This window comes from Euleptes europaea, chromosome 4 (assembly GCF_029931775.1).
Source record: "Euleptes europaea isolate rEulEur1 chromosome 4, rEulEur1.hap1, whole genome shotgun sequence".
Lineage (NCBI taxonomy): Eukaryota > Metazoa > Chordata > Lepidosauria > Squamata > Sphaerodactylidae > Euleptes > Euleptes europaea.
The window spans coordinates 14,749,837-14,769,399 of NC_079315.1; the positions used below are offsets into that span (position 1 = coordinate 14,749,837).

General features: G+C 45.6%; 1 protein-coding gene across 1 annotated transcript in view; it reads right to left on the minus strand.

The window, feature by feature from the left end:
• The window catches only part of TNKS (tankyrase), a 113,747-nt gene that overhangs the window by 92,365 nt on the left and 1,819 nt on the right, over positions 1–19,563 (minus strand). The window contains exon 2 of the mRNA XM_056848276.1: positions 3,570–3,794. Within this exon, the coding sequence (XP_056704254.1) occupies positions 3,570–3,794 (225 nt within the window). The remainder of the gene's footprint in view (positions 1–3,569; positions 3,795–19,563) is intronic.

The window sequence follows — 19,563 nt, forward strand, 5'->3', positions numbered from 1 at the left end:
TCACCTACTTGCCTAGTCCCTTTAACTGGAGATGCCAGGGATTGATCCTGGGACCTTCTGCATGCCAAGCAGATGCTCTACCACTGAGCCACAGCCCCTCCCTTGGGCAAAAGGAAATTTCCCCTCCTTTTTGGTCTTTTTCTGGTTGATACTGACATGCATACTTTGATCGTAATGCCGGCCTGTTCTGGAAAGAAATATTGAAACAGCGTTCCTTGGATGTGTGCTTTTACAATTCAAACCTTATTTTAGTAACATTCTGGTACTATAAGCACAAAGTCCACTTGGAATACATCTTATAATCCATACCAGGGCTGATACAAAACCGTTCTATTTGTTAATGAAAGTTTATGTGTGCGTATTATGTTTTACGAAACCTCTGAAAAAGGCCCAGGGGCAGAAAAGCTTTTTGCATGTGGTTTTAGATTTTCAACCCTGTATTTGATGCCATAAGGGCTTGTTTTTAATATACGCACTAGCGCTTTGTATAAAAATATACTTCATTGTTTAACTGAATTTTATTTCACCCAACCTTTTGGGTACCCAATGTTGTTTTTAGGTTGGGTCATTTCCCCCTTGGTTTTGTCCAAAAGCCCTCCATGCCACACACAGCATTTTTTCCAGGTGTGGGGAGGGGGGGGGGGAGCAAGCAGAGGCTAAATGGCCATCTGTCAGCAATGCTGATTCTGTGAACTTAGGCAGAACATGAGAAGGAGGGCAGGAAGGGTTGTGTCAGTGTTTGGCTCTCGTGGCCTTTTCTTGCATGTCCAGGGTAAGGCCTATCGCCACTTTGGGGCCAGGAAGCAATTTTCCTCCAGGCCACATTGGCCAGGGATCCTGGAGGGTTTTTGTTGCCATGGAGTAGGGGTCACTGTGGGTGTGGGGGGAGGTAGTTGTGAATTTCCTGCATTGTACAGGGTTGGACTAGATGACCCTAGTGGTCTCTTCCAACTCTATGATTCCATGATGCTATCAGTAAGGGAGGAGTGTGAGGAAGAGGGCTGTTGTTCAGAAGCACCCCGTGGGGCACATGGAGTTAGCCATTCTCTGGAACATGGCAAAAATCTGCAAATGCGCTTTGTTTCCTACTCAACAGCATGAGTTTGCCTAACAACTGAAAGTAGAGCTGACTGGCAAGTCGCAGCTGACTTATGGCGACCGCTTTTGGGGGTTTTCATAGACTTATATTTTGCTCTGCTGCTGCAGACTAGCCCAGGCTGGCATGATCTTGCCAGATCTCAGAGGCTAAGCAGGGTCGACCCTGGCAAGAAATACCAGGGTGGTGGAGTGGAGGCAGGCAATGGCAAACCACCTCTGAATGTCTCTTGACTTGAAAACCCCACCAGGGGTTGCCGTAAAACAGATATGACTTGACGGCAAAAGAAGAAAAGAAAACACTGCAGATTAACACAGCTACCCACCTGAAGCTATCCTTACAACAATAAGTTTCACAGAATCTGTGCATTCCTAGATTTCATTTAAAGAAAAAAAAGTAAGTCTCTAGCACCTTCCATTAAGAACATAAGAAAAGCCCTGCTGGATCAGACCAAGGCCCATCAAGTCCAGCAGTCTGTTCACACAGTGGCCAACCAGGTGCTTCTAGGAAGCCCACAAGCAAGACAACTGCAGCAGCACCATCCTGCCTGTGTTCCACAGCACCTAAGATAATAGGCATGCTCCTTTGATCCTGGAGAGAAGAGGCATGCATCATGACTAGTATCCATTTTAACTAGTAGCCATGAATACCCCTTTCCCCCATGAACATGTCCACTCCCCTCTTAAAGCCTTCCCAAGTTGGCAGCCATCACCACATCCTGGGGCGGGGAGTTCCACAATTTAACTATGCATTGTGTGAAAAAATACTTCCTTTTATCTGTTTTGAATCTCCAACCCTCCAGTTTCAGCAGATGACCCCGCGTTCTACTATTATGAGAGAGGGAGAAAAGCTTCTCCCTGTCCACTCTCTCCAAACCATGCATAATTTTATTGACCTCTATCATGTCTCCATTGCAGATCTATGAGAAAAGGTATATTTCTGCAACGGAAGGAGCTAAGAGACTGATTTTTTTAAAAAAAAAAAGCTGGTGTGTGTTTTGTTTAATTGAATTCAATAGATGACTAAGTTGGAATGGCAACCACTATACGATAAATATTTATATGCCTTATGTTCTTTTGTTTTTTCAGTTTGTAAAGAAGTAAAATGGCGAAATAGTATTTAGCATTTGAAGTTTGTAGCTTTTTGTAATAGCCATTATTTGATCATTAACTATTAAAATAAGTGCTTCCAACCTTTTGGTTCTTAAGTGGGCAACTCAGAAGAATGGTAAATCAATAATTAGCATTAGAAACTAATAATTTAAGTTTAAAGTTGATGACGGATGCATGTATGCATTATTATATTGGAGCTTGGACACAGACATATTTCTTTATTTGATTTCCCCCCCCCTCTTTTTCCCTCGTTCTTTTTTTCTGTACCCCAATATATAAAAGAGCCCCATGGCGCAGAGTGGTAAACTGCAGAACTGCAGTCCAAGCTCTGCTCACGACCTGAGTTCGAACCCAACGGAAGTTGGTTTCAGGTAGCCGGCTCGAGGCTGACTCAGCCTTCCATCCTTCCGAGGTCGGTCAAATGAGCAGCCAGCTTGCTGGGGGTAAAGGGAAGATGACTGGGGAAGGCACTGGCAAGCCAACCCATAAACAAAGTCTGCCTAGTAAACGTCAGGGTGAGACGTCACCCCATGGGTCAGGAATGACCCGGTGCTTGCATAGGGGACCTTTACCTTTAATATATAAAAATAAAAATTATTTTTTTAAAAAGGCAGAGAATCCACAGAACCTGTTATACTTTTTGTTATTAAGATATGAAAATGACAATTAAAAAAATATATTGAAAAAGACCCAGGGCTGTGGGGATGTCTACCGCTGGAGGACCAGGGCAATGAAACTGCGTGGAAACCTGCTGTGCCCTACTAGGCTGTATCAGCAGCAACACCGGCAACGGGGAAGCTACACAAGCTTGTAGCTGTGTGGAAACCGCTATAAAAGCCTCTCGAAAGGCAAACTGGATTCACTCCTTGCTCGCTCCGGAAAAAAGGATCGCTACGACACTCAGGAAGCCGTTCAAGCGGCTGTTTGAAAAGAAAGGTTGTGGCAGACTTACAATGTACTCCTAAGAAGAGTTACTCCAGTCTAAGCCCATTCATTTCAATGGGCTTAGACTGGAGTGACTCTCCTTAGGAATGCACTGTTAGATTCTCAAGAATGCTGATTAAGAAAATATTCACCTCCTAATGGCTAACATATTGGGGAACAAAAGAGAAAGCTCGATTAGAACAAGCAGGAGAAATACTGGGGAAGTTTGGCAATGGGACAGCTGATATATACAAAAAGCTGGATTGTGTAATTAGGTGGGAAATATATAGACGAAACCAAAATCATTTCTGAAGCCATCCTAATGTGATTTTACTTTAATATTATCAACACCGTTCTTACAAGGTAATTAGGAGTCCATAATTTACACTTGACTGAAAACCCATAAAAATACAGCTTTAAAAAAAAGATGCACTTACCGATACACACGTCTATCTTGCCTTTGATAGCAGCTTCGTGCAGAGGAGTGTAGTTCCAGTTGTCTCTGGCATTTGGATCTGCGCCCTGACACAGTAAGAGGCTGACTACCTCTGCGTGACCAAAGGAACAGGCATTATGAAGAGGGATCAGCCCACCGTCGTCCCGAGCGTGGACGTTGGCTCCTGTCTGCAGCAAGTGTTCCACTACATCTTTTCTTCCAAAACCTGGGGGTGGGAACAGAAGGCGATACAAATAAATTCCACTAAGGGATGCATTATGATGTTAGAACCACGCAAACAGGCAGGGCACAGAAGTACTCATGCAAGCCACATATCACACAAGCACAGCACATTTTTTTAAAACGTGGCTATGCCTTTCAGCTAGTAGTGCCATAGTCCATTCAGCCCAGTCTGATCACACTTCCTGCCTCAAAATCATATCCAGAAGTTTAATCTTCAATCATGCTCACAAATAGAAAGAATGAACGCACAAGTCAGCAAGAGCATTCAAGTTTATACCCAGCCTTTCTCTCCAATAGGGAACCAAAGTGGATTACATCATTCTCTTCTTCTCCATTTTTTCTTCACAACAACCCTGTGAGGTAGGTTAGGCTGACAGCAGGCGACTGGCCCTACGTCACCCAGGAAGCTTTCATGGCAGAGTGGAGATTTTAATCCGGGTCTTCCCGAAACCTCGACTGAAGCTCTAACCGCTACAACACACTATCTCTCTCTATTCTGCAGTTCATTTTAACGTGACAGTGAGTGGATGGAGAATTTTTTTTTGCCAGCACCTTGCAAATGTTGACACTGGAGGGAGGAGATTCAAAAGCTCAGAAAAAAGGGACCATACTGAAAGCCAGTGGGGTCCCCAAGCCACTAGCTGCCTCCCTCCGGGCACCTAGCGCTGGCCTAACGTCACTGAAGAAGAGTTGGTTTTTATATGCCGGCTTTCTTTGCCACTTAAGAGAGAATGAAACCAGCCTACAATCACCTTCCCTTCCCCTCCCCACAACAGACACCCTATGAGGTAGGTGAGGCTGAGAGAGCTGTGACTAGTCCAAGGTCACCCAGCTGGCTTTGTGTGTAGGAGTGGGAAAACAAATCTAGTTCACCAGATTAGCCTCTGTCGCTCATGTGGAGGAGTGGGGAATCAGACTCCACCGCTCCAAACCACCGCTCTTAGCCGCTATACCACACTGGCTCTCACACTAACAGCATTCCACTCATCCAGATCTTCTCAACACCGACAAGAACACAGCAGCCAACAGAATGGTCACTAAAACATGAACTGATGCTTACAGCCAAGCTAACAACACCACATGCACTGTAATACTGACAGGTAATACTGACAGTTGAAACTGCTCTATCTACAGAATGTGCTTGTCAGAGTCTTTACAGTGCCAGCACTGTTCAGGGAGGAAGCACGCACTAGTTTTCCCTAGGAATTGAACATGGTCTACTCCAGAGGTTCCCAAACTGTGCTTCATGGAGCACTTTGTGCTCTGAGAAACATCTCCTAGTGCTCTGTGAAGAGATTGGAAAGAAAAAATACTACTGCCGTTCGGTTTAGTATATAGGTGCTAGGTGAAAATCAATGCTCCGTGACGAATTACCGTGACTCCTCGAAAGTGCTCTATGACTCAAAAGGTTTGGGAACCTCTGGTCTACTCTGAACAGTTTCACCCACTGGTACAAATTAATATGGTCTTACAGTGGCACATTATCAGAGGTATTTTCTACAGGACGACTGATTAGCAAGAGCCCTTTTACTACGGTATGTTGTATCTTTCTGCATTTTAACGTATTTTTGTGTTTTATGTTCTATATCATATTATTTGTATTGATGATGTGTTTTATTCTGTCATAAACCGCCCTGAGCCCTGCGTTGGCAGGGGGAGGGCAGCATAACAGTAAGACATTATAATTATTATAGATGAGACTAAACATTGAAAATGCCCTGACCTGGATGGCCCAGGCTAGCCTGATCTCGTCAGATCTCAGAAGCTAAGCAGGGTCAGCCCTGGTTAGTATTTGGATGGGAGACCACCAAGGAAGTCCAGGGTTGCTGTGCAGAGGAAGGCACTGGCAAACCACCTCTGTTAGTCTCTTGCCATGAAAACCCCAAAAGGGATCGCCATAAGTCAGCTGTGACTTGACGGCACTTTACACACACAAACATTGAAAAAAATGCCCTCCAAATGCTAATCTAGCTACAAATTAAATCATGACCCTTGTGAAGCTCCAGAACTTTTCTATCTTTCTTAATAGTCATTTAATTTTTTTAAAATCTGAAGATTAAACCAACTCCTGCCCCCTCCAAGAAGATACAGACAGACGTAGCTCTCACAAGGAGGATAATTAAATTTCATGACTAAAAAGGAAGAAGACAAAGGAATGTTCAGCCACTATCGCAACAGGCTGTTTTCAATCAATTCAGCTAGTGTACTGTTCTGTTGAATGTGTGCTGCTGAATGTTCCAATATTGTATACTCCTTTGTGCAACTAGGTCACAGTACTCTGTAGGCCAGGGGTGTCAAACATACAGCCCATGGGCCAGATCCGGCCCCTTGAGAGCTCTTATCTGGCGGGCGAAGCAGCCGAGGCAGCCACCCACCCCTCAATATGGGCTGGCGAGGCATGGCCCAGCCCAACCAAGTGACATTTACATCATATCCGGCCCTCGTAGAAAATGAGTTTGATATCCCTGCTGTAGGCAGAGTTACAGCGGGAGCAGAGTATTTCAGGAACTTGCCCTCTTTTCCCTGGGTTATTGGTGAAAAGGTGGGGGAAAGAGGACAAGCTTTTCAAGAGACATTGATACTACAGAGTGACCCAGTTTTCACTAGCAAACTAGCAAGGAAGCTAATTCAGAAGAGTAGCTCATTGGTTTAGGGCCTTGCCTTTTGCTAGGCTTTCATCTGTGACTTGTGTCTAAAGTAGACAGCGTGGTGTAGTGGTTAAGAGCAGTGGTTTGGAGTGGTGGACTCTAATCTAGAGAACCGGGTTTGATTCCCCACTCCTCCACATGAAGCCAGCTGAGTGACCTTGGGCTAGTCACAGTTCTCTCTGAACTCTGTCAGCCATGCCTACCTCACAAGGTGTCTGTTGTGGGGAAAGGAAAGGAAAGGAAGGAGATTGTAAACCAGATTGATTCTTCCTTTAGTGGTAGAGAAAGTTGGCATATAAAAGCCAGCTCTTCTTTTTCTAGAAGCAAGTGGAACAGCATCTAAAATAGAACAAAGCCGGTGGCTTGGAAAATTCAGTTTAGGCGACAGACCACAGCTCAATGGCACATAATCTGCTTGGCATGATGAAGTCCCCAGTTCAACCCTTGGCATGTCTGGTTAAAGGATCAAGTAACAGGGCTGACACAGACCTCAGTCCAAAACCCTGACAGTAAAAGCAGGAGCGGTAAAAGGTCCCACCATGTTTTTATTGACAGCCTCCTATTCACACATAAAACAAGTAAGACTCTTATGAACCAAAAACATAGTATACTGGGGAGAAAAGTGAAACCTGCCAATCTTACCCCAGGGTACTTAGCAGCTTTAAAAGTTCTCCTTTGGCTCATTGCAGGTATCAGAGCCAAGACTGCACAAATACTCTTAAAGCAGTAGAGCATCATGAGGTAAGGCAGAGGACAGAGCAGGATTTTGCTTCCCCCCCCCCCCACCCTGCCTATTAACTCTGCTCTTGGTTAAAGGTACACACCCTCACTCTACACCCCACTTTACAGGTGAACAAGAGGCCCTGTAAATAAGTACACAGGGATCCTCTTTTTTTCTGTCAATGAGTATAATTGGAGCTGTAACAAGGGGGTGCATACATTTGCCCAGGTTTTGTTCTCTAAACACTGTTCGGCATCTTCTATAAACATGTGCGCACACACAACATAAACCCGTAACATCTCTCCAAGAGAGGTCTTTACACAGATCCCCAAAATGCTTTCTTCCTCTCCATATGCTAAGTAGCCAGCATGCAGAAATGGAAGCAGTCCTACAACAGCTTCTGCGGTAGCCTCAGGGATGTAAGGAGAAAAAGGAACTGAGGCTGGAAAGCAAAGCATGCCACCTGAGAGCATCCTGGAGTGCTTCTGTGGTGTTTTGAAATGTACATATTTTGCATGGGTCTTATTTCTGTGATTTAACGTGGGGGTTTATATGTATGTTGCTGTGGTTTCAAATGTGGGCCTTCTAGAGTAAGAAAGAAGGGGGCTGGATGGGTGATCTGGCTCTTCGTGGGGCTGCCCTTGAAAAGCGTTGGGAAGCTTCAACTGGCACAGAATGCTGCAGCCAGGTTGATGACTGGAGTGGGTTGTAGTGACCATATCACTCCAGTCTTGCCCCACCTACACTGGCTTCCAATTTGTTTCTGGGCATAATTCAAGGTGCTGGTCTTGACCTTCGAAGCCCTATATGGTTTGGGACCAACATGCCTGAAGGACGGGCTGATCCCTTATGAAGCCCCCAGACTTTTACGCTCATCTCTGGGGGCCCTGCTTTAAGTACCCCCCCCCACACACACACACCTTATGAGATTAGGTGGGCGGCAGTTCAAGACAGGCTCTTCGCAGTCATGGCACCAAATCTTTCGAACTCTGTCCTCAGGAAGATTCATCTGACCCTTTCTGCTGTTGTCTTCTGTCAGTGGGCGAAGACTTTCTTGTTTCATTTGGCACTCCCTCAATAATCCGTCTTTCCTGCCAATGTTTTTATATTTTGTGTGCATTTTAAGTGCTTTGTATTTTAATTCTGACCTTAACTCGTTTTAAAGTTGTTTTAATGATGTTTTATATGTTTTTATTAGAACCGTTTTATAATGTAATGTTATCACGTATCTTAAATTGTTAGAGGCCTTGACAGCTCTTATAAGGGCAGTAAGGTGGGATATAAATTTTATAAATAAAGAAATATATGTAGAACACAATATCGTGAACAAATGTTTAGAATCAGGCTTAAAAATCACTTTAGTGCCTTAATAAGTCTTCTTTTTAAAAAAAAAAGTAGGGCCTGTGTATCTGTCTGGCACCAAGTAAATTTTAAAAGCTTTTACATACAATAAATAATTAAAGCTCCATTTTAATTGAACTGTGAAAGCCTTGGCCACCAGGGAGTACAAGAGGAAGTTAAGACCAATATTCTCTTCTCTCTCAGGAGACTGGCTGGCGAAAGGCAGCTTAGTAGTCGGGCACGCAGCCAGCAAAGGAGACAGAAGGCTGAGTTTTGCAGCTGGCCGAAAAACAGCTGGGGGAGATCTGTGAAGAGGCTGCATGCAATTTGCTTCTGGGGAACGGAGAAGGCTGCTTTGAAGACCAGCGCTGTCTGGGAGCCTGCCTGTTCTCCCCACCCCCACCCCATGTACAGTTTGTAAACAGACACGAACAAAACACCCTAAGGGCTGTCAGGCTCTCACTTCACAGGGGAACTGACCCTGCAGACAGGCTGCCCCTGAGATGTCTACCCCCAGGAAAACTGCAAGCACGCAACATTACTTTGTGGTCTCTATTTCTCCCAGGAGTCCACTTGGACCTAAATATGCATGCACACAAATTTAGAAGCTCTGAGTGTATGCTGAATACTGGCAATTCCCCCCCACCGCGCAAATTATTTATTTATTTTATCGAATTTCTACCCCGCCCTCCCTAGCCAAAGGACAAGAGGCATCCATTTCTTTCCAGTCTAGGAACATAAAGCAGCCTTTGCCATTTAGACACTGTTCCAATTGCTGTTACCTGCATTTGTTACTGCCCAAATTCAACCTCATGTGACTGACAAAGGACAGACCCTGTATCCAAATGAGACCCCACCCACAGCTTGAAGAGTAGCACTGACTTCCTACCTGTATTACAAATCCTTCACGTAAAACATCCAGAAGTTATAAATGCCTGCATTGCAACCTGATCTCCAGTTCCCTTTACTTCTGGGCTGATAAGCCCAAAGTAGATACCTAAATAGTTATTACCGGCAATCCCCAAGATCATAGCCTTAAATTTCTAGTACTGGATTTGGATTAGACTATAATTTCTCTATTGCTCGAGCTCTAAACCACAGCAAAATGATGAAAGAGAAATAGGGGAGGAAAGTATCGGCACAAAAGCTGCTCAAGCATGCTACAAAGTTGTGCAATTTTTTTTATAAAGCTACAGCTACTTAATAACTTCAGTTTTAAAAATCAATGAATAAGAGACTGCGTTCAACAAAGCACTTTGCATAAAAAGATACGTAGGCCAATATACTGTAAGCAGCAACATGAAGCCCTCCATGCATGATTTATCTAGAGCACTGGTTCCCAACCAGGGGTCCGTGGACCCCCAGGGGTCCGCGAGAACTAAATTAAGGTCCGCGAAACAAAGTTATAAACCCATAATAAATTAATATTTTCAATTAAAAGTTCTCTATTATAAATATATATATTCAAATATTATTCTAAGCTTAATGTTTAACTAACAGTTATGATTAAAGTTTATTTTCAAATTCTCAGAATTTTTATTTTGAACCTTGGGGTCCCTGCACTGAACAAAAAAGTCCTAGTGGTCCGTCCAAAAAAAGGTTGGGAACCACTGATCTAGAGCATAGTCACCAATTGTGTTGAGCCTATGGGCACTTCTGAAATTTCAGGAGGGAACTATCACACAGCATGACTGCCATGGGGTGCTGGGACCAATCACAAAGTGTTTTGGGGTTGCAAGCCAAGCATCCTCCTACAGCAGAGGCAGCTGTTTCTGAGTAGGCATTCCCTGTAAACATAAAGGTGATACCTCCTTCCAAAGCACCTCCTGCTCCAATGAGGCAGAGGAAAGCAAAGCCTATGCAGCTCAGACTCTTCCAAGAGTTTCTAGAAGCACCTTTCCAAATTAAACTGTTGTGTTTGGTACACCAAATAGGGCAAACATTTGAAAACTCTGGTCTCAAGACTCAGCAGATGTAAAAGAATGGAACAGAGCACAGTAAACACAGTTTGGTAAAGAGAAAGTGTAAACACCCTTCGGCCTGACACAAAAACAAAACCTCTCCAGGTAATCAGAGCAAGTCATGCCTTAAAAAACAGAGTTGTACTTACCTGTAACTGCTGTTCATTCAAGTCTTCTGTGCAGACACACATTTGAGACTGCGCCTGCGCGCAGGCCTGCCACCGAAAACGTTTACTTGCCTCAGGCCTCTAGTTGGGATGCCCCTCCCCTAGGGCAGGCGGGCCAGCTTCCCTCCAAACCACTGCATGCTCCTGGGCGGGGCATCCCCTCCCTCCTCAGTTCCTTGCCTGCCACCAACCTACTTAATATGCGGAGAGCTCAAGATTCTTTACCCTTTCTATTCTCCTTACTTTTGACTCATCTGGTTCTGTTTTTTGTTTGTTTGTTTGTTTTTAGGTCGACCGCGGGGTCTGTGGAAGGGAATGTGTGTCTGCACAGAAGACTTCAATGAACAGCAGTTACAGGTAAGTGCAACTCTGTTTTCATTTTCAGTCTTCAGTGCAGCCCCACATTTGGGATTTTGACAAGCTACTCACATTTGGAGGTGGGTGTCGAGTTAGTGAAATAAGGATTGGAGGACTGCCTTTCCCACTTCTGCATCTTTTCTTGCCTGCAGGTCTAAGGCGTAATGTCTGATGAACGTGTCCTCGCTTGACCACGTCGCTGCCTTACAGATGTCACGGAGAGGAACCTTTCTGTGAAGAGCAGCTGACGAACCCTGGGCCCTGGTCGAATGGGCCCTAATGTCCAGCGGGGAAGTCTTGCCCGCTTCCTTGTAAGCAGTTCTAACTGCTGATACCACCCATCTAGCAATGGACTGTGCTGAAGCTGGTTTCCCCTTTTTGAGGCCTTGGTGACAAATAGAGTCTTTGACTTCCTGAAATGTCTTGTCCTATCTATGTAATACAAAATGGCCCTTCTGACATCTAGCGTATGAAGGGTCTTCTCAGCTGGAAAGGTCTGGTTCAGGGAAAAAACTGGGAGTACCAGTTCCTGAGACATATGGAAGCTGGAAACCACCTTAGGTTTAAACCGTAAGCTGGGGTGCAGGTCTACTCTTTCGTTGAATATTTTCAGAAAGGGCTAGTCCACCCTAAGGGCCGCTAGTTCTCCTACCCTTCTGGTAGACGTAACGGCTATCAAAAAGGCCACCTTGGCTGTAAGTAGTGACAGGTGCGCAGTCACCAAGGGTTCAAAGGATGACTGCATAAGCTTGGCTAGCACCAGGGATAGGGACCATTGTGGTACAATTCTAGGTATAGGAGGGAACAAGTTATTGAGTCCCTTCAAAAAACGTTTAGACAGGGGGTATGAGAATGTGGTGTAACCCTCTAGCCTGTCATGAAAGGCGGAAATGGCTGCCAGTTGTACTCTTATAGTTGAGACTTGTCAGCCCTGTTCTGGTTAGTTCCAACAGATAGTCCCGGATGTGCGGTAGAGGGCAATCAAAAGGAGACAAGTTCTTTGCATTGGTCCATCTCTCAAACCTTTCCCACTTCCGATCATAGGAATAGTGAGTAGAGGGTTTTCTGGTCTGCAGAATGACCTCTCTAACAGGGGTGGAGAGCCCTATTGCTTGGGTTCTATTCTCCACGCTGCTAGGTGTAACCAGTCTACATCGTGATGTTTGAGTGTGCCCCACCTGAGCAACCCCAGGTCCCTCGGGAGCGTCTTGTGGTTGCCTCTCACCAGTTGTAACAGTTGTGTGAACCAAATTTGACGGGGCCATAGGGGAGCAATCAGGATGCAGGAGGTACGATCTGCCCTGATCTTTCCCACTACTCTGGCCAGGAGAGGGAATGGGGGGAAGGCGTAAAAGAGTGTACTCAACCAGCGTATCTGAAACGCATCCCCTAGTGATTCTGGGTCGCATCCTACTAAGGAACAGAACATCTTGGTCTTCCTGTTCTCCTTGGAAGCGAACAGGTCGATTTGGGGGAATCCCCACAGATGAAATATGGGTTCCAGGAATGTCTCCTGAAGCTCCCACTCGTGATTGGTATGGAATTCCCTGCTAAGCGTGTCATCTCATGTGTTGTGGACAACGGCTATATGTATGGTTCTCAGTTGGATGTCATTTGCTAAGGCCACCTGCCAGACCCTTTGTGCCTTTCTGCACAGGGGAATGGACCCCGTGCCCCCGTTTGTTGATGTAATACACTGCTGAGGTGTTGTCGGACTGCAGCAACGTTCTGGACCCTCAAAGGATATCTGCAAATGAGGTAAGTGAGTAACGGATAGCACAACTCTAATATGTTGATATGCAGAGGTAACTCTGCCACTTCCCATCTGCCTTGTATTGAAGCACCCCCACAGTGACCTCCCCATCCCTCTAGGGAAGCGTCAGTGGTTAGGGTGAAGTCAGGGTTCCAGTAACCAAAGGGCACTCCCAGGAGAAGGTTGGGCTCTGAAAGCCACCACCCTAGTGACCTCAGGACCTTCCTAGGAATGGACAGTCTGTGCAACTGGGAGTGGCGGAATTGGTCGAAGGTCCTGAGAAACCAGTTCTTCAGGAATCGCATCTGAAGCCTGTCAAAGGGGGTCACTGCTGTCGTGGAGGCCATTAGGCCCAGCAGTCTTTGAATGGAGATCACTGGCTGGTGTCTGCAGCGCATGAAGTGTTCAATCAGGCGTTTGATGGCTATTACCCTTTCAAGGGGGAGGAAGGTCTTCCACTTACTGGAGTCTAGTACAGCACCTATAAATTGGGCTTTCAATGAGGATGTCAATTTTTATTTCTTCCAATTGACCATAAGGCCTAGGTTAGCGCAGGTGGAGAGAGTCATCTCCAGATGGGAGGACAGTGTCTCGGGATTGTCTGCGGTTATGAGCCAATCGTCAAGGTATGGGAAAATGATGCACCCCTTGGCTCTGAGGTGAGACATGACAACCGCCATGCATTTTGTAAAAACTTGTGGGGCTGTAGCCAGGCCAAAAGGGAGGATGGTGTAGTGGAACACCTCCTCTCCATAGCGAAACATAAGATACTTTCTGTGTGAGGGGTGGATTGACACATGAAAATAAGCATCCTTTAAGTCCAGGACGACAAACCAAGCATTTGGAGTAATGAGTTCCATCACGGAAGGTAAGGAAATCATACAGAATTTTGAAATTCTCAAACATTTATTAAGGCTCTAAGGTCTATTATAGGCCAGGAACCCCCGTCCTTTTTCTCTACCATAAAAATCCTGGAGAAGAAACCAAAACAAACTGTGGGAACTCTTTGAACGGCACCCTTCAGCAGGAGCTCCTGCAACTGTCGGGCAAACTCTGGAAAAGGGTTGTCCCTTGCCAAATGAGAGGAAAAACACTTAGGGGGGGGATTTGAACTCTAGGCAGTAGCCTTCCGAAACAACCTTGTAGACCCAGGAATCTGAACAGATAGAACGCCAGGCATCGGCGAATTTTGCCAGTCTCTTGAGAAATGGTAGGTTCTCTTGGACGGCCTGCTGCAACAGAACCTCTGGGAGGGATGCTGTTGGTCCTTAGGTTGAGGACTGTTGGTGGGCCTCTGCCTGTTATTACGCCTACGCCTTCCAGCTTGGCCCTGGTGGTACTGCTGGTGAAACTGTTGAGGGAATTGCCTTTGTTGAGGATACGGCTGGTATCTCTGATGCCTCTGTCCTCTGTAGAAGGACATATTGAAGCCTTGTTGGCGTGGTTGAAATCTCTCCCTTTGCAGAGGGTTATTAGGGATGACGCCCAAGGATCTGGCTGTCTGACTGTCCTTCTTGATGTTAGTGAGGAATTTTGTCATATTTGATGCAAACAGGGAGTCTCCCTCAAACGGTAGGTCTTCTACTTGTGACCTGGTATCTGGTTGCAAGGTAGTGTTGCGTAACCAGGAATGGCAGCACAGTGTCACTGCTGTGGCCATGGAGCATGCCGCAATTTCTGCCACAGGCTTGTCCGTGCTTATCTCCTGCTTCAAAAGGCGAGTCACTTCGGCTTGAATCAGACCAATGGCAGCTCTTGACTCCTCAGGTAAAAGCTCCAGGTGAGGGGCAGCTTTCTCCCATAGGAAAAGTTGATAGCCCCCCCTGATGGTCTGGTAGTTAGCAATTCTGAAGCTGAGGGCTGCAGAGGTGTATGACTTCCTGCCCAAATAATCCAAACTTCTGCTCTCCTTGTCGGCAGGAGTGGAGTGGTGGCCCTGTCTCTGGCGAGCTTGCATTTCAGAGGGGGGAGGGGGGGATGGTCAAAAATTCGGTGGATTCCGGTTCGACTCTATAGAGGTTCTCTATTGTCTTGGTAGAGGCTGGGGTGGAGGCCGGCTTCTTCCAGACCAAACTGCCCATCTCTGTCAGGCCCTCCAAGGCAGGGAATGCCACAATGCCCAAGGAGTCAGGATACAGGCGACTGAGGATTCTGTCTTTTGGTCTGTTATCTGAAGTGGTAATGTTCAACTCCAGCGCTACCGCCACGCGTAGCATTTGTTCACTACGGAGATGTAGATCCTCAGAGGGGGATATGGCCTCCGTGTCCCCTACCTGTTCGTCAGGGGAGGGGTCAGAAGTACCCTCCGGGCTGGCTGCTGACATTAAGCTGTCTAATTCCTCAACATCAGAACCCCACATGGAACCATGCTGGGAGTAGGACGTGGATGGGAGTGGTAACTGGTGCACAGTTTGCCCTGTAGTGTGTTTGCCCTGTAGTGTGATCTGTTTGCCCTGTAGTGTGATCTGTTTGAGTCTGCAAAAGTCAATTCATGACTAAAAAGGAAGAAGACAAAGGAATGTTCAGCCACTATCGCAACAGGCTGTTTTCAATCAATTCAGCTAAGTGTACTGTTATGTTGAATGTGTGCTGCTGAATGTTCCAATATTGTATACTCCTTTGTGCAACTAGGTCACAGTACTTTGTAGGCCAGGGGTGTCAAACATACAGCCCATGGGCCAGATCCGGCCCCTTGAGAGCTCTTATCTGGCCCGCGAAGCAGCCGAGGCAGCCACCCACCCACCCCTTAATACAGGCTGGCAAGGCATGGACCAGCCCAACCAAGTGACATTTACGTCATATCCGGAGACTCACAGGTCGTGACTGTCCGTGTGCGGGATCTTGGTATCACACTTGGGACAACGCTTGAAAGGGGATTTGGGAGGCCATTATGGCCCTCGGCCCTCGGCCGGGGGGACCGGGCTCTCAGAAACCGTTCCGCAGAGCGGAGAAGATGGGGCTGGTCAGGAAGCCCTGAGAGGCATCTCGAAAACTCACAAACGAACAGTTCTGACGACTTTTGAAGAAAACGGCGCTGAGGAAGTTTAATTATGTTCTGCTCTCGGCAGCGGCAAAGAAGGAACTGAAGAGGGAGGGGATGCCCCGCCCAGGAGCACGCGGTGGTTTGGCGGGAAGCTGGCCTGTCTGCCCTAGGGGAGGGGCATCCCAACTAGAGGCCTGAGGCTAGTAAAAGTTTCCAGTGGCAGGCCTGCACGCAGGCGCAGTCCCAAATGTGGGACTGCACCAAAGAGTGAAAATCAACTGCAAACACCTTTCTGGCTTTTAAAAAAGCTTTACGTCCCAAAATATCTGTGTCAAGCATCTGTGCTAAAATACCAACAGCGTTCTGCAATAAGACAGCACAACTAGCATGCAGGCAAAGGTGTGTGTTGAACAACAATCCAAATGCAATAATGAAGGATCCTGCATCAACATTTAAGAAGTCATTTATCTGCTTCCCAGAAAATGCCTCCACTGCAGAAACCACACATGCATTAGAACAATAGGTCTGAATTACCTCTAAAAGCCTCCATCTTTTTTTAAAAAAAAAACTCCTTTTAATTCAATATATGGGGCAAACTGTGGCTGTCAGGGTCTACCAACCATGAATGCCTGAAACTTACCTATGAAATCAGTTTGAAGATTATTCCTCCACCACAAAAGACACCCTTTATCTCGGGGAGGCAAAGAAAGGATGCTTTATATAATTAGGCTCCATTTTGTTTTTTCATTGAAGAGTGCTACTGGTTTTCAATTAAAAAATAATAACAGGAGATTCTTCCTCCCTTAACAAGGCAGTAAGGCTAAGTCATGACAGACAGCCCATTTCCTGCTGTGTGGAATAGAACTACCGGGCTCCTCTTCCATACACTTCAATTATATCATTGCTCAACGTACCACCATAACAAACTCTAGGAAATTTTGAAAACATGCATTCACACTAAAACATTCACACCTGGACATCCACACTCCACCAGATGAAAGTCTCAAGCATCAGCTTTACACTGGAAATGTTAAGCTCGTAACTGAACCGCACCCCATGCAAAACAACTGTGAAAGAAGGATAAAGGGCATTTACACACATAAAGATTACAGTGTTTACACATCCACTTTCCATAATGCACTCGTAAAATCTAAAGCAGTCACAACATACAATCAATTCATCTTTCATAACATCCATATGCAACACAAATAGCTCTTTTAGGAACTGCTCTGCCCTACAAAAGTGTATGGGCTTCCCACTGATTTAAAGAGTATAGCTTCTGCCAAGAATACCAGGAATTGTAACTTGGTAAGAAAGCCAGAAATATTTATTAGGTATACCCCCCACCCTTCAAATCACAACCTCCCCTTCCCCAAGAATGGGGATTAATAAACATAAGGTATAAATGTATCCTTTAAAAGTGTCATGTGAATACACTCAAAGCCCCCCATACGCATGAGTAAGCTACAAAGAATATTGTCTTGAAGAGGGGAAAAAAGATTAAGGCTATTCACTGACAGCAACTCCAAATTTGCTCCCTAGAGCACATCCAAGAGGAGCCACATCCCCTGCGAGTAATCCATTCATGGCTACAAAACATCCACCCCTGCAAGTAGCCAACTCACGTAAGCAGCATAATATTGTAGAAACAGGCATGCATGAGCCTCCCCTTCCATGATTATGAATTAGGGAAACTTACAAATTGCAATTTCCCCACTTCCTAGTCAGGAAGAGGCAACCTCCCATGAGTTTGTTGTGCCGGTCTGACACTGCTCATGCTCAGTAGCACATTCTCCAGGGTGGTTACCTGCGTAACTAAATGGGATGACTGAAGCGGGCTTTAGCACACAAAAACTTATGCCATATCAGTTAAGTGTTTTACGACAGAGTGTCTTCAAGACTCTTGGGGGGGGGGAGGTTGGCTCGCCAAATGACGTACTTATCAGTCTTCGCAAAAGCGCAAAAAAAGAGAAACTAAAGATTGTCCTCCAAAAATGAAAGGAGAAAAAAAGGCAAGGCCAGGACCCCCTATAACATAAAAAAGACAGGAATACAAAATAACCCCCATTTGAATATAGAGATATCAGATGGAAAAACTAACGAGCAGTATGAATCTTATAGCAATGTATAAAATTACTAGATCTGTCTGTAAAAGAATAGATAATCCACAATTAATATAACTGGGGGGTGTCCCCTAATGAGCTCAGGACAACATACATGGTTTCCTTACCCACCCACCCCATTTTATCTTAACAGTAACTCTATGTTGTAGGTTAATCTGTATGAGCGGGCCAAGGTGTCCCTTAAAGTAGGGGCAAAGTTGTAAACAACCGTATCAGTCCACACAAAACAAAAATCACTAAGCAAATAACAAAACCCATATAATACCTTTTATGTTGCATCTATTTGGTTGGCCTTAATAAAGGTATTACACTATTTACTCAAATGCAAGCCTATGTTGTTCCAGGTACACCATGGACAAAAGGGGAGGTTTATCTTAAATTCTCGCAAATAGGTCCAATAATTTAAAAAGTGTTTGGTTTATAACATGGGGGGAAGGTATCTTAGATTCAGGATAATCTTCCTTTTGAGTAAATATGGGTATGTAGAACTTGGCCCAAGGTCACCCAGTGGGTTTCATGGCAAAGTGAATGATGCTGAACCTGGGTTCCCCTGTTCAACTCTTAACCACCAGACCAAAGCTTCTTAAACTGTGGGTCGCAACCCCATACGGGGTCCTCTAACTGAATGTGGGGGGGGGGTTTGTCGTGAAAAATTTGGCAACAGTAAATGGTAAAATCATATGTATACAAAATAATTGTTTTATATACTTATATATACTGGGGTTGCACAAAAATTTCTCAGGTGAAAAGGGGTCACGAGAAATTTTTATGCGACCCCGGGTATATAAGTATATAAAATAGGTATACAAATCAAACATTTACTGATAATAAATCATAAAGAATTTTTTTTTACTGTTGCCAAATTTTTTGTGACCCCCCATTTAGTTACGCGACCCCCATATGGGGTCGCGACCCACAGTTTAAGAGAGTTGAACAGGGGGGACCCAGTTCAGCATCCTTATTAACTCCGTCGTGAAATTCACTGGGTGACCTTGAGCCAAATTCTACATACCCATCTTTACTCGAAAGGAAGATTTTCCTGAATCTAAGATAAACCCCCCCCCATGTTATACACAAAATACTTTTTAACTCATTGGACCTAACTCTGTGAGAATTTAAGGTATCTCTCCCCCTTTTTTTTGATGGCATACCATATGGGGTTAGGGTTGCCAGGTCCCTCTTCACCACCAGCAGGAGGTTTTTGGGGTGGAGCCTGGGGAGGGTGGGGTTTGGGGAGGGAAGGGACTTCAATGCCATAGTGTCCAATTGCCAAAGTGGCCATTTTCTCCATGGGAACTGATCTCTATCAGCTGCAGACCAGTTGTAATAGCAGGAGATCTCCAGCCACCACCTGGAGGTTGGCAACCCTATATAGGGTTGCGACCCACAGTTTGAGGAGCTTTGCACTAGACCAGGGCTTCTAAACTTTTCCCACTAGCGACCCCTTTTCGCCCGAGGAATTTTTACATGACCCCGGGTATAAAAAGGTAAAGGTAAAGGTCCCCTGTGCAAGCACCGGGTCATTCCTGACCCATGGGGAGACGTCACATCCCGACGTTTTCTAGGCAGACTTTGTTTGCGGGGTGGTTTGCCAGTGCCTTCCCCAGTCATCTTCCCTTTACCCCCAGCAAGCTGGGTACTCATTTGACCGACCTCGGAAGGATGGAAGGCTGAGTCGACCTTGAGCCGGCTACCTGA